The following is a 15,498-nucleotide window of genomic DNA, read 5'->3' as shown; positions in this document are numbered from 1 at the left end:
AGATCCACAGCTTCAACAAAGTTTGGGATTACCAAAAACTTCTTCAAGGATTCAGATTCAGGAAGACCCCCATAGCAGAGTACTCTTATGGGCATTTGCTCTGGTGATAATCTACTAGAAATATTCACTTTCTATGAACTGACCATTATTGCCATTGCACAGTCTTAAGCAAAAGCATTAAACTTTTGCTTATACCTAAAGCTGGCTAAGAAGCAAAATAAGATGAGAACAGAGAGCTTTATTTTTTAATGAATTTTTAAACTTTATATTAGCCCAGTTGAGGTATTTGAATCATGAGATCATAGTCTTGCTTGAGGTCTCAAGAGGTCATTTGATTTAGGCAGGTCGATAAAACAGAAATCCTATTTTTAAAAATTCTTAATGCATGATTAGAAGCCCTATTGATTTGTTCTAGTACTTAATCATCTTTATAGCCATTACAATTTTCCTTTATGGCCAAACTAAATTTTCATTGCTATCATTTAATCATTTAAGTCCATTTTTTGTTGTTGAACCCTCTGTGCAAATGAATAACCTCTCTGGAGGACAAGTGAAGCTTTCACATATTAGAAAAGTTATTATTGGGGTAGCTAGGTGGCGCAGTGGATAGAGCACTGGCCCTGGAATCAGGAAGACCCGAGTTCAAATCTGACCTCAGACACTTAACACTTACTAGCTGTGTGACCCTGGCCAAGTCACTTAACCTCAATTGCCTCACCAAAAAACTTCTTTTTTAGACAAAAAAAATGTCAATCACTTTGTTTCTCATACTTTGTAGGGAAAACCCCTCAACATTTGTCTCTTTGTGCCAGTTTTAGGAGAATTTAGTGGTCCAATGGAAACAGATTAGGGACACAAACTTTATTCTTCCCAGATTAGTCAGGTGTGTGTGTGTGTGTGTGAAAGAGAGATTTAGGGAAAATCATTTAGCCTCTCTGAATATTTCTCTCAAGGATAAAAGAACTGTTGACAACCAATTGACCTAGAACCTCTTTTTAGTCACTTCTTCTTGTCCTATCTTTTTAAAGACCTAATAAAATTTGCCCAAAAAGAGACTACTCTGGATTTCTCTATCCTTTCTTTCTTTCTTCTTGATTGTGATGGATAGTGAAATAAAAATGGATAACAAAAGAGCCAGAGGACAAAATGCAATACATAAGAAAAGAAAAAAGGGATGCATGCAATCCATACCTTCATATAATAATATTTATATAGGGTTTTAAGGTTTGCAAAGTGCATTGCAAATATTATTTCACTTGATCCTCATAACAATCATGAGAGGCAGGTCTATTATGATCCCCATTTGACAGGTGAGGAAAGTGAGGCAGACAGATGCCAAGTGACTTGTCTAGGGTCACACAGCTAATAAGTATCTGAGGCTGGATTTGAAATCAGGTCTTCCTGACTCAGGTTTAGTACTCTATCTGCTGTAACACCTAGCTGCCTCTAACCATGGATAAGAAAGAAAAAGCATGACATGTCACTAGAGCTGAAGAATAAAACTAGAAAAACAAAGATCTTCATTTGTATGATCTCAGTCTGAATCCACACCCACCTTGTACATAACAGGGCTGAACCACACTGGCATGAAGACAAGGTTGCAGAGCCGTGTTGTGGCACAGTGCTGATCCACACAAACCAGCAGAGCCACATCTCCAAGCTTCCCTTGGCCCATAATCTCCACAGGCACGTTCAGGATAATTTCACCCTGTTCCTCATAGATGCCTGGGAATAACACAATCTTATCATAAATGTTGGCTGAGGTCAAGGCACTTCCAAGGTTGTCAAACTCACAACCAGGTCCAACATAGAGAACGCGCCGGTCCTTTCTCCTCCGGAAGAGGTAAAGACAGGTAGAAGACTCGAATTCCTGGGCGTTTTTGGTCCACGTCTTAGCAGCCAAGTAGTGTTGCTTGAATGCTTCTCTCCAAGACCGAGGCTCCACATCAGGCTGATTGGGCCAGTTGGGATGCCGGCACTCAATGCATCTCAGGCACAACTGGCGCCACCTGGTGCTGTCCAGGCTGAGAATGAGTTCATACCAGGCTTTGCACACTAGGCTACAGCGGCCAAGGTCTGGAAGTCTCAGGTAGGCTAAGATCAGGCGCCACAGCTCCAGTGGGAGACCACTCACCTCCATAGTCACCTGGGAGATGGGAAGCATATGTAAAGGTTAAACGTAAAATAAGAGGATCAATGTTTAGGTCAACAGTACAGTTTTCCTTTTAACTTTGCTTGGAGTCTATTTGACCTAAGAATGCAAAGAAGGTCTGAGTTCCATTCTCAATTTATACTATGACTGACAGGAAGTCTAATAATAATTAACATTTATAATGTGCTAGGCACCTTGCTAAGCGCTTTACAGATATCACAACAACCCTGGGAGGTAGGTGCTATTGTTATCTCCATTTTACAGATGAGTAAACTGAGGCAGAAATTTAAGTGACTTGCTTAGGGTCACACTAGTGATCACTAGCTAGTATCTAAGACTGAATCTGAACTCAGGTCTTCCTCACTCCAGGCCCAGTGCTCTATCTATTTGATGCCAACTGGCTGCCTGAGTTAGCTCCTGCATCTCCTCTGACATAAAGTAACTGACAGCTATATGGAGAGATCTCACAATGATCTTGAGAAACTGTCCAAAAAGTTCTATAGCATGTTCAGATGAAAAGAGCTGCCTAAATAAAAATAATCTAATTATTACTATTATTTACTTTGTATTTTTGTGTGTGTGTGTGTGAGGCAATTGAGGTTAAGTGACTTGCCTAGGGTCACACAGCTAGTAAGTGTAAAGTGTCTGAGGCCGGATTTGAACTCAGGTCCTCCCGAATCCAGGGCTGGTGCTCTACCTACTGCGCCACCTAGCTGCTCCTACTTTGTATTTTCTTACAATTTTCTGTGGTAATTTATTTCCACATGCTCTGTCCCTCCTCCAACAGCGACAAGTTGCACTGGGGCTCCCTTTCCAAAAGGCCTGGTGTACTCTGAATTTACTATGGCTTAAGTTATTTCCTGGGAAATCCTTTAAAGCAAGAAAATATGGGCTATTACAGTGTTCAAAATAGTCACCTAAGCCAGGAGGCTGGAGAACTGCAACGATGGAGGAAGACACAAAGAGTAGCTAAAACGAATAAGTTTTTATTAGACTAATTAGTCTCCATGAGTATTAGAGAAAGAGGCCAGCTGTATTCGTGTACTCGCGGAAAAGCTAGAGTACCCTCTTCCATTGAACAATAAATGTCTATTAAGTATCAATTATTTGTTTTGCTTGACTATGCATATTTGTTACAAAGATTTTATTTTTTTCCTTTTTTCCAGTGGGGTAGAAGGAGAGAAAATAAATGCTCATCAATTGAAAAAAATTTCATTTAAAAGCAAAATCAAAGAAGTAAATACAAAGTAACTTCAAGAAGGAATGAATGAGCATGAATAGCGGGGGAATCAGAAAAGGTTTTACATAGGAGGTGACACCTAAGCTAAGAACTTTAAGGTGAAGTAACAAAGAAGTGTAGGGTACTTGAGGCATGGGGGATATGCCTGTTGAAGGTATGGTGAAGGATTAATGGAGCATGGTGTTTCATGGAACAGTCTGAATGGTACCTAGAAGACCAGAAGAAGAAATAAGTGAACATATGGAATAGTGGTGGTTTTAATACTCCATTATCAAAATGTGGCAAACCTAGTAAAAAGATTAACAAAGAAAGCATAGATATGAACTGTTCATTTAATAAGCTGGAGGTAACTGTATAGAAGGAGAAATGAAATGATAGAAGCAGGAAATGGACTTTTTCACATGCAAATGAAAATCTTACAAAAATAATCACAATCATAAAGAAGCCCTGGATAAAATGAAAAAGGCAGAAATACTATATACTCTATCTTAAGACCACCATGGACTAAAAATAGGAAAAAAAACATGAATAAATGTTACAAGGCTCCATGAATAATAAATAATAATAAAACAATCTATTAAATAATTGTTATTAATAATAAACAAAAGAAGAAATTAGAAAAATGACAATGAGATATTTACAAGAAAACACTAATAACACTTTCAAAAACCCATGGGGACAGCTAGGTGGTGAAGTGGATAAAGCACTGGCCCCAGATTCAGGAGGACCTGGGTTCAAATTCGGCCTCAGACACTTGACACTTACTAGCTGTGTGACCCTGGGCAAGTCACTACATCTTCATTGCCCTGCAAAAAAACCCAACACCCCCAAACCCCAAAACCAAAACAAACACATGAGATACAAATGAAGCTGTCTGTAGGGGAATATTTCATAGCACTGGCTAACTTAAAAGAAAAATAAAGATTAAATGAATTAAATGTATACCTCAAGATATTAGAAAAAGGAAAACATAAAGTAGAAAATATAAATAATAAAGTTGAGAATTGAAATAGAATGGAAAATGAATAACCACTAATATATATACATATATATGTGTGTATATATATATATATATATGTAAAAGTACTGAGGTTTTTTTAAATATGCCAATAAAATCGACACATCCATTAGCAAATTTAATCTAAAACAGGGTAGAAAATTGCCAAAAGTAGAAATAAAAATGGAGAAGATATGAAAAGTACTGAAGAAATTCTGAATATCATCAGAGAATAGTATGCATTACATATACCAATAATTTTGAGAACTTAAAATGTATGAATTCTTACAAACATAACTTACCAAAAAGAATAAAAAGGGAATAGATAATTTCTTTCTTTCTTTCTTTTTTTTTGGTGGGGCAATGAGGGTCAAGTGATTTGCCCAAGGTCACACAACTAGTAAGTGTCAAGTGTCTGAGGCCGGATTTGAACTCAGGTCCTCCTGAATCCAGGGCCAGTGCTTTATCCACTGTGCCATCCAGCTGCTGCTAGATAATTTCAATAGACTAATCTAAAAGAAGAAATAAAATACTATAAGCTCTTCATGAATTATGCTGGCAAAAAAAGCCCCACCTAGCCCATATGAGTTTACAGATACATTTTTTTCAAACCTTCCAAGAACAAATAATTGCTATGTTACATAGACTTTCTAAAAGTTGAGAAAGATGGAATACTACCCAATTTGTTTTATGAGACAAAGCCTCAATTCCAAAATCTGATAAAGATAACAAGAAAATGACAGGGAATTTCATTAATAACTATAGAGACCAAAACATTAAACAAAATATTAAAAAGAAGATAGCAAAAGATTGAAAAATCATCCCCTTTTAGCTATTTTCTCTTCTCTAGGTGTTTGTGACACTGCTCTCTCCTGGTTCTCCATGCTTTCTCTGTTTCCTTTGCTGGATCTCTCTGTGGCCTTGTCTCAAGACTCTGTGCTAAGACCTTTCCCCCTCATCAGTTCCCATGGGTTCAACTATTACTTTTATGTAGATGATTCCCAGCTCTATATAGCTATGGCTAAACTCTCTCATGAGCTTCAGTCCAACATCACCAACTGAATTTTGTACATCTCAAAATAGATGTTCCATAAGCATATCAAACAACATATCCAAAACCGAACTCATTATCTTTTCTCCAAAGCTCTTCTCAATTTTCCTCTTAATGTCCAAGACACCAATGTCCTCCCAGTCACTCTCGCTCTCAACCTCAGTGTTATCATTGACTCCTCATTCACATTCACCCCGAATATCCAATCTATTGGCCGGTCCTATTGTTTCTACTTTTACAACATCTCTTGTATTCTTCTTTTTCTCTCTACTCCCATGGCAGCCACTTTTGAGCAGGTCTCATCCCCAGTGTCCTAGACTATTGCAATAGCCTTCTAATTGGTCTTCCAGTGTCCCATCTGCCCTTACTCCAATCCATTCTCTGTCAAAGTGATCTTTTCCTAAAGTACAGTTCTGACCACGTCACCTCCTATTATTCAATAAAATCCAGTGGTTCCCCATCATCTCCAGGATCAAACATAAACTCCTCTGACATTTAAAACTCTTCACAATGTACTTTACAATTGAACTACACTGGCCTGCTTACACTCAGCTTTCCATCTTGTGACTGGTTCTTTGCACTGGTTGTCCCAAGGGCTGGAATGCTTTCCCTCATCACTTCTGTCTCTTAGCTTCCTTGGATTCCTTCAAGACTAAGCTCAAATTATCCCTTCTAAAGGAAGCTTTCCCAGAGGCCTGCTGCGCCTAGTCCTTTTTTCCTTAAGAGTATCTTCCATGGGGCAGCTAGGTGGCGCAGTGGATAGAGCACTGGCCTTGGATTCAGGAGGACCTGAGTTCAAATCCGTCCTCAGACAAATAACACTTACTAGCTGTGTGACCCTGGGCAAGTCACTTAATCCCAATTGCCTCACTAAAAAAACCAAAAACCAAAAAACAAAAAAAAGAGCATCTTCCATTTACATTGTATATATCTTGCATGTACACAGTGGTTTGCTTATCACCCCCCCATTAGAAGGTGAACTACTTGAGGGAAGGAACTGTTTTTGCCTTTCTCTGTGTCCCTAGTATCTGTCACAAGGTACACATTTTGTTTAATGAATATTTGTTGTAATAAAAAACATTGTTTAATATATTTTGTTGTTGACTGGCTGACTTCTTTACATCAAGAATGTAAGGATGGGGGCAGCTAGATGGCACAGTGGATAAAGCACTGGCCCTGGATTCAGGAGTACCTGAGTTCAAATCCGGCCTCAGACACTTACTAGCTGTGTGACCCTGGGCAAGTCACTTAACCCCAATTGCCTCACCAAAAACATTAAAAAAAAAAAGAATGTAAGGATGGTTTGATCTTAGGAAAAAAAGATTGACAAGCTGAGACCTGTGACTTCTAACTGACTGAATCCTAAAGCTAAAAGCACAAATAGGCTTACTTGGTCACATGAGCCATATTTGATAAATTCTGAGATTATCTGTTGGAGCTAAATTTCAAATATGAAAGGTCAAAAATTCACTAATATAATCCATTCAAATACTAAACATTTCTTAAGCATTTATATATAAAGAAAACTGTCCCTGCCCTCTAAGAGCTTAAATCTTACACATTCTACTGGGAAGATAGAATAGCTGGATAAGTAAATACAAAAGCACTTAAGGAGAAAGAGAGTACTCCCAACTGAATGAAGATCAGAAAAGACTTCATTTAAGCATCAGCCCCTGAGCTGAGTTTGGAAGGAAGCCAGGCATTCTAAGGGGGTGGGATGGGGTGAGACTTTCCAGGGATGTGACAGTCTTAGAAAGGTATGGACATAAGAGAGGGACCACTGAGTGAAAGGAACAGTAAAAGAGGCTAGCTGGGCAAGACTACAGAGTGTGTGAAAGTGACTCATATGAAATGAGCCTGAAAAGCCTGCCTAAAATGGCTTTAAATGTCAGGCTGAGGGGCAAGAGATCCACTAAAGATTTCTGACTAGGAAAGTGTTCTAGTCAAATCTGTTTTAAGAATAGTAATTTGGAGGGGGCAGCTAGGTGGTACAGTGGATAAAGTACTAGTCCTGGATTCAGGAGGACCTCAGTTCAAATCCAGCCTCAGACACTTGACACTTATTAGCTGTGTGATCCTGGGAAAGTCACTTAACCTTCATGCCCCAGAAAAGAAAAAAAAGAATAGTAATATGGTACCTTTGTAGATGATGGATTGGAGAGAGCAGGGACTAGAAGCAGTGAAACTAATTATGAGGCTCTGTAATAATCCCGGTGAGATGTAAAGGACAGGGGTTTCATTAGGTTGGATTCACTAGCCAGAAATGGATAGTGGCACTGTCCAACTATGAGCTTCACTTGCATTTCCTGCCAGAGGATGTTGATTCCCTATTCCAGAAGGATCAGAAACCTTAGTGAGCCTAATGTTTGGGAGGGAGTAAAGGAGATTTGTGAAATACAATGAATAAAACTGCTTTTTTGTTTTGTTTTGGTTTTTTGCGGGGCAATGGGGGTTAAGTGACTTGCCCAGGGTCACACAGCTAGTAAGTGTCAAGTGTCTGAGGCCGGATTTGAACTCAGGTATTCCTGAATCCAAGGCTGGTGCTTCATCCACTGCGCCATCTAGCAGCCCCTTATTTTTTGTTTTGTTGTTGTTGTTGTTGTTTTTTAATTAAAAAAAATAAATAAATAAAATTGCTAATACAAAAAAAAATAGCAGCTGACAATGTGGGTGTTTAGAGAGCATGACATAATGTAGAAGCAAATCTTCTAGTCCTGGACAGTCTTCCCTTTCCAGACTGTCCACAGATTATACTAGTGGCAGTGGCAAGCTCAGATTCAGAATGAAGATTTACCAAAAGTGATAACAGGACAAAAGAAGGGAGGTATCACCTTTGGGAATTCAAGCTCAGTTCCTTAGAGAATTCTCTACTATTGGGGGAATAAAAAAAGTTGAAGTTTTGCAATGAAGTACCATACCATAACCAACTGCTCATACTTACTTAAGGTACACAAAAGTAGCTGGCACTATTCAATACTTACTAATACAAAGCTATTAAAATAATAACTAGCATTTATAGGCTTACACTATAAGATTTACAAAGCTCTACACGTTATTTCTTTTGATCCTCATAATAATAGCTAACATTTATGTAGCACCTACTATGTGCCAGACATAGTGCTATGGGCTTTACAATTATCTAATTTGATCCTCACAACCACCCTGGAAAGTAGGTGCTTTTTACATATGAGGATCCAGAAGCAAACAGAGGTCAAGTGACTTGCTTAGGACCAAAAAGTTATTAAGTATCTGAGTCTGGATTTGAACTTGGGTCTTCCTAACTCCAGGGCTAGTGCCATCTAGTTGCCTTCCCCATGATGATTCTGTACATATGAGCCAAGAGAAAATCTTGGTGCTGGTGCAGAATAGATTATTGGTCCAAGAAAGCAAAAGATGTTTACAAATAATGAGAGATCTAGCCTTGGTGAGTTCAGAGAAAGAGCTATTGACTTGAGCTATTTACTTGAACAGCATGAGTAGAAAGAAGTTTTTTGTGTTTTTTTTTGGTGAGGCAATTGGAGTTAAGTGACTTGCCCAGGGTCACACAGCTAGTGTCAAGTGTCAGGCCGCATTTGAACTCAGGACCTCCTGAATCCAGGGCCAGTGCTCTATCCACTGCGCCACCTAGCTGCCCCGAAGCAAGTCTTTGAAGCTAATATAAGCAGACTCCTTCTCCCTGGAAGGGAATAAGAAGGAAACATGGATATCTTACTGGAAATGAACTACTTCACTGAAAACACAAGGCCTACCTAACCAGGGACCAAAGGCTTTCACAAAAGCCTAGGTGTTATGATTTTTTTTTGTGTGTGTGTGTGTGTATGGCTTTCCTTTCAGGATCCATTCTGATAAAGGTTGAGATTATAAAGAACAAACTGCTCAAGAAAGAATTTGGCAGGCATAAAAAAGTCTGGTATCATACCATACTGTCTGTCAATGAGACCTGGAGTGTGTTAATGGAACAAGATGAACATGCTGGGATGGTAATCCATGCAATCAGCATGGTATTTTTAGCATATGCTTTTAATAGAAACAGAAATGGGCTTTACTCCATGCCTACCGATGCCTGGTTGAGAGCCACGGCTGCCTATTGAACTGTCCTTTGGAGTTCCAGAAGATGACGGGGAAGACTTACGGCTAATACATCACTCAGCCTCCACTCTGAACATGGGGAGAAGCAGGCGACAGTAATGACATCCTTTTCCTGTCTAATACTCCAGTTGTAGAGGTTCCCAGGAACAGAGGCCACCTACAATATCTAAATAATTAGGAGCTAGAGATAGCACCATTCAGTCTGGGCTACTCTTGGGCTCAGAACTGGGGCTCTTGGTCAGAAGGCCTGAGAATATCAACCCACTGCAAGGGATGGAGTGACTAGGGATGAAAGATATTAGATCACTCCCAAAGTGTCAGGATTATGTAACCAGGGATCAAGCTAGCATGCAGTGTGCCTGAGGTCATAGGTAAGAAAGCCATGCATGAAGAAATTGGAAATTGAGGGAATGCCCATCAATTGGGGAATGGCTAAACAAGCTGTGGTATATGAATGTAATGGAATACTATTGTGCTATAAGAAACGATGAGCAGGAGGATTTCAGAGAAACCTCGAAGGACTTACATGAACTGATGGTGAGTGAGAGGAGCCAAAACCAGGAGAACATCGTACACAATAACAGCAACATTGTGTGATGATCAACTGTGGTAGACTTGACTCTTCTCAGAAGTGCAATGATCCAAAACAATTTCAAAGAACTCATGATAGAAAATGTTCTCCACATCCAGAAAAAAAGAACTGTGGATTCTGAATGCAGATTGAACCATACTGTTTGTACTTTTGGGCTGTTTTTTTTCCCCTTCTTTTTTGAGGTTTTCCCCTTGTGCTCTGATTCTTCTTTCACAATATGACTAATGCAGAAATATGTTTGATGTGATTATACATATATAACCTATATCAGATTGCTTTCTGTCTTGGGGAGGAGGGAGGGTGGGAGAAAAATTTGGAACTAAAAATCCTATGAAAACAAATGTTGAAAACTATCCTTACATGTAACTGGAAAATAATAAAATACTTTTATATATATATAAAAGAAAGCCATGCATGCCATCAGCTGCTCCCCACTGGTAGAGTATAAGTAAGGAGTATGGTTTACCACAATCTTGATATGTAATACTACATACTATATGGTTTCCTATGAGCTGTTTGTCCTCCAGAAAGCAATTTTAATTCCAATGTTATGTACTATGTCTCTATATATCACCTCCAAATCAATTAACATAAGCATTTATTCAGCACCTACTAAGCACAATGTTAAGTGCTGGGATACAAAAGTGAAAACGGTCCCTGATCTCAAGCTTATAGTCTAGCTGGGCAAGATGACATAGACAAATATAAAAAAAAATATCCAATACTCTATAAATGCAGTGGTGTTAAACTCAAATAGCAGGGCAGCTAGGTGGTGCAGTGGATAGAGCACCAGCCCTGGATTCAGAAGGACCTGAGTTCAAATCTGGCCTCAGACACTTAACACTTACTAGCTGTGTGACCCTGGGCAAGTCACTTAACCCCAATTGCCTCACCAAAAAAACAAAAAACAAAAAACTCAAATAGAAACACTAAACCATATTATAAGGATCCCTGTGAGAGCCTAGTGACTTGGAAAATCACCTACTAACATCTATGTTTTACTGAGTTTTTATTTATTTTGTTAAATATTTCCCAATAATATTTTAATCTAGTTCAGGGCACACCCTCGGGAGTGTTGTGGGTCACACATTTGATGCTTCTGCTCTAATGAGTCTATAATCTCATTGATTCCCCAACAAAGAACCCACCCTATGGTCTCGACCCAGAGATTCCTGCACCTGCTGACATTGAAGCCTGGAGAATAAGAGCAGACCTGGGATTGAGACTGAGGAACAGGTGGCTATATTGCAGACTTCCTGTGCCAGTCCCTAGCTCTTCATTCTGAAGCTTCCTCCAGCCACATTGGACCTATGGCCCCTCCCTCTGGGTGGATAGCTCCTTCTAGAACCTCTAGTAACAGAGGGCACCAAGGCCAGCAGTGTCTCTGTCCTCTCTGGGCTGCACTAGGAACTTCTACAATGCCCTCTTTGGGCACCTTCATCTGTACCTCTATCCCTCCCCCTTTTCTGCTTCCTTTGATGTGTTGTCTCCCTCCACTAGACTGTAAGCTCCTTTAGGGAAGAGATTGTCTTTTTTTTTTCCTACTTGTATTTGCACTCCTGAAGTTTAGCATGATGCCTGGAACCTGTTTGTTGACTAACTGCACCAGGGTGGAGGCAGTGTCAGGGAAGAGAAGGGGACATACAGGAGAGGTGCTGAAAAGGTAGAACTGATAGGACTTGGAAACAGATTTGATATGGGATGGGGGTGGAGGGGGGAGAAAAGTGAACAGTCAAATATTACACATAGGTTTCAAGCCTCTAGGTGACTGGGAGGAGGATGGTGCTACCCTTGACAGTAACAGGAATGTTAGGAAGAAGGGAGGATTTGGGGGAAATAGAATGAATTCCGTTTGGGACATGCTGAGTTTAAGCTGGCTGGCACATCCAATTCGGAATGTCCAATATAAATGTATGCTGAATAAAGTTTGGAGTTTGGAAAGGCCCTTGGGGAACACCTAATCCAACCAGCTATTTTACAGATGAGGAAATGGAGGCCATGGTAAGAAATGTGACATGTCCAAGGTCACTCAAACTAGAGAAGCAGCATGGTAGACTCCATGAAGCTAGACTTGAAGTCAGAAAACCTGACTCTGAGTCTTGGTTCAGACACTTATTAAATGTGTAATCAGGGACCAAATCCATTAGACAGTCTAAACCTTTGTGTCCTCATCTTCAAAAGAGAAATTAATGGGTTGCATCATATAATTTAACTTATTATATTATTGTAATGTAACTTACCTAATTTCAACTATGGGGGCAGAAAGAGGAGGAGGAAGAGGAAGACGAGAGAGAACCACTTCAACAGTGAAAATTATTCTGGGCCATTCCATTCAACAAATTCATGCCTGGGAATGATGTCTCGAGTGGATTTATAATAACTAAGGAAACAGTTTGGGTTTCATATCAAGTAGGAGACAGGTGCCTGAATATGGATTCCCTTAGGAGGTCTCAGTTTCTACCAGTAACTGCCTAAGCAGGATTCTAGAACTTCCCCTTTATTCACATCCATAGACAACCTATTCATTCTGCTTATCTTGAGAGAGCTAATAACAAGGAGAGCCTTAGCTGGCCTTTCTAGTATTCTTGCTAAGGCAGAAGGCCCTTGCTGTGTTGCCTTTCACTTCCCTGTGTCTTCATCTGCCTCATAGTAAATCCAGAAGAAAAAAAAACAGTTATGTGGCCATATTATCACCCTCTATACTCACAATTATGTCCAAAATTGTTCCTAAAGCATTTTCTTCTCTAAATTTCCTTCCAGCTAAGGCTTTGTCTGTTTTGTTGTTGTTGTTGTTGTTTTTTGTGGGGCAATGGGGGCTAAGTGACTTGCCGAGGGTCGCACAGCTAGTAAGTGTCAAGTGTCTAAGGACGAATTTGAACTCAGGTCCTTCTGAATCCAGGGTCGGTGCTCTATTGACTGTGTCACCTAGCTGCCCCCTGTCTGTTTTGTTTTTTCATTTGAACAGACATTCTGGTTCCAGCCTCTCCCCTAATCAATAGCATAACTGGGTGTTATGAAAATGAAATTCTATGTTCATTTGTTCCCATAGCAACCAACTCAAATCATCCATCTGCTCTCGGATACGGTCTGCCTTCCTTTAAAGAAACCCTATGCCCTTTTTAGCCACAACTATTTAAAGATATTATATTGCACTTACTGGGCAAATTAAGGAATTTTCAAAGGTAATGTTGACTATATGCACTGTCTTTATTTCTTTATCATAAAAGCATTTTATTATTTTCCAACATTTGTTTTCATAAGATTTTTAGTTCCAAATTTTTCTCCCACCCTCCCTGCCCTCCCCCCTCCCCAAGACATAAAGCAATTTAATATAGGCTATATACGTACAATCACGTTAAACACATTTCTGCATTAGTCGTGTTGTATGCACTGTCTTTAACACTTCTTTCCACCCCTCAACAAGATATAACTGTAATGAAATCTTACTTTTTATATCTAGGGTTGCTGTAAGGCAAGCACTTTGTAAACAGTTAATGGGAAGACTCTAGACCTGTGGTTTGCATTTGTATAGGGAATTCCCAGAAGTGGAAACTCATTCTACTTACACAGGTTGGCACCCTCTCTGCAATTTAAGATCTTAGAGAATTACTTAGAGCAGAAAGGTTATCCCCAGGGTCCCACAGCATATTTAAAGAACTGTATAAATGAGAGATATCATCATATAACAACATTTGGCAGAACTGGACATATAATTCTGGTGACCTGACTTCCGGTAAAGTATTTTTTACCACTTCACACAATCTCTGTGGAGGTACTTCTCTTTCCCCCAATCCTCAGAAAGAGTAGTTTCTCTCCTCTTGTTCCACAGCAGGATTTCTTAACCTTTTTTGTGTCATAGACTCCTTTGGCAATTTGGGAAAGCTTTTGGACTCTGAGGAAACATTTTTCTTTTTAAACAGCATTTTATTTTTTCCAATTACATGGGAAGACAATTCTAAACATTCATTTAAAAATGTTTTTGAGTTCTAAATTTTTCTCCTTCCCTCTCTTACCTCCCCCTTCCCTAAGGTGGTAAGCATTTTGATATAGGTTATATATATGCAATCATGGAACTATGTTTTTAAATGAATAAAATAAAATCCATAGGAATGCAAAGAAAACCAATTATATTGAAATACAGTTATCAAAATATTTTGAAAAACAAATTCATTGAGTCAGGTTAAGAACTGCTGCTCTACAGGTTGTTAGAGGGACCACAAATTTAGATCAGGGCTGAGTGTTGTACCTTCTGTGTCATCACCACAGACTTCTTTATTTTTTTTTTCACCACAGACTTCTTAATTTCTCTTCTCTCTTCCTGTGCCCTAGTTTGTACTTTTTGTTTGTTTGTTTGCTTGTTTGTTTGTTTTTGTGGGGCAATGAGGGTTTAGTGACTTACCCAAGGTCACTCAGCTATTAAGTCTCAAGTGTCTGAGGATGGATTTGAACTCAAGTCCTACTGAATCCAGGGCTGGTGCTTTATCCAATGAGCCAACTAGCTGCCCCAATTTGTACTTTCATCACAAAAATTTACTCAAAACCCCTTTTATTTGATCATCATTCTTCCAAAATCCACCTCTGTGCTTGGAATGACCCTGGCTCATCAAATTTTCTCCCTTTTGTCATTCACTCAAACATCATTGGGAGACCTGTGCTTTCCTGTAAGCCTTCTCTCAGAAGTTTTCTTCAGCTAAAGTCATTGTCCACTGCTCTTCCCTCATTGAGGATACACATTATGGGAATGTCTAACACTCCTGAGAGTCATCACACGTGCACCACCCTATTTCTACAAATTATGGCAATACTGATTTCACCCATATTATTTACTCATACTTTACTTACTTGTTTCTATGGTTTTGACTTACGCATTTTCATAGCCAGGAAGCTGGAGAATGGAAATTACATCTATTTAATTTATTTTGTACTATACCAAGAACAGTGTTATGTATAGACTGGTGCTTCAGAAAAGTTTGGATGATGATAATGCTTAACAGATCAGGTCACAACATCCTCAGCAACATCTCTTAGCTTATATCGCAGGGAGATAAAGGTACTATCATCTATTTTTGTTTGTTTGTTTTTGTTTTTGTGGGGCAATGAGGGTTAAGTGACTTGCCCAGGGTCACACAGCTAGTAACTGTCAAGTGTCTGAGGCCAGATTTGAACTCAGGTCCTCCTGAATCCAAGGCCAGTGCTTTATCTACTGCGCTACCTAGCTGCCCCTACTATCATCTATTAAAGTCAAAGTTAAACGCTTTCTCAAACATGCTACCAATCTCTCCACCAGTAGTTTCCAGCTTGTCTATTATATACTGTCACCAACTTAACAGCATTTGCCTTACAAGGTCTACTAATTACTTGCTCCTATGATACAACT

The 15,498-nt window shown here is 39.4% G+C and overlaps 1 protein-coding gene across 2 annotated transcripts in view; it reads right to left on the bottom strand.

Moving 5' to 3' along the window:
- Positions 1 to 15,498, bottom strand: part of FBXO10 (F-box protein 10) — a 113,665-nt gene that overhangs the window by 77,812 nt on the left and 20,355 nt on the right. The window contains exon 2 of one of the 2 annotated variants that reach the window (XM_043979283.1): positions 1,556 to 2,146. In XM_043979283.1, the coding sequence (XP_043835218.1) occupies positions 1,556 to 2,140 (585 nt within the window). In that variant the 5' untranslated portion in view covers positions 2,141 to 2,146. Of the gene's footprint in view, positions 1 to 1,555; positions 2,165 to 15,498 lie in introns of those variants that run through there. The other variant, XM_043979282.1, reaches the window with a different exon arrangement.

Source organism: Dromiciops gliroides, chromosome 1, assembly GCF_019393635.1.
Source record: "Dromiciops gliroides isolate mDroGli1 chromosome 1, mDroGli1.pri, whole genome shotgun sequence".
NCBI classification, from domain to species: Eukaryota; Metazoa; Chordata; class Mammalia; order Microbiotheria; family Microbiotheriidae; genus Dromiciops; species Dromiciops gliroides.
This window is presented reverse-complemented; position numbering and strand designations above follow the sequence as displayed.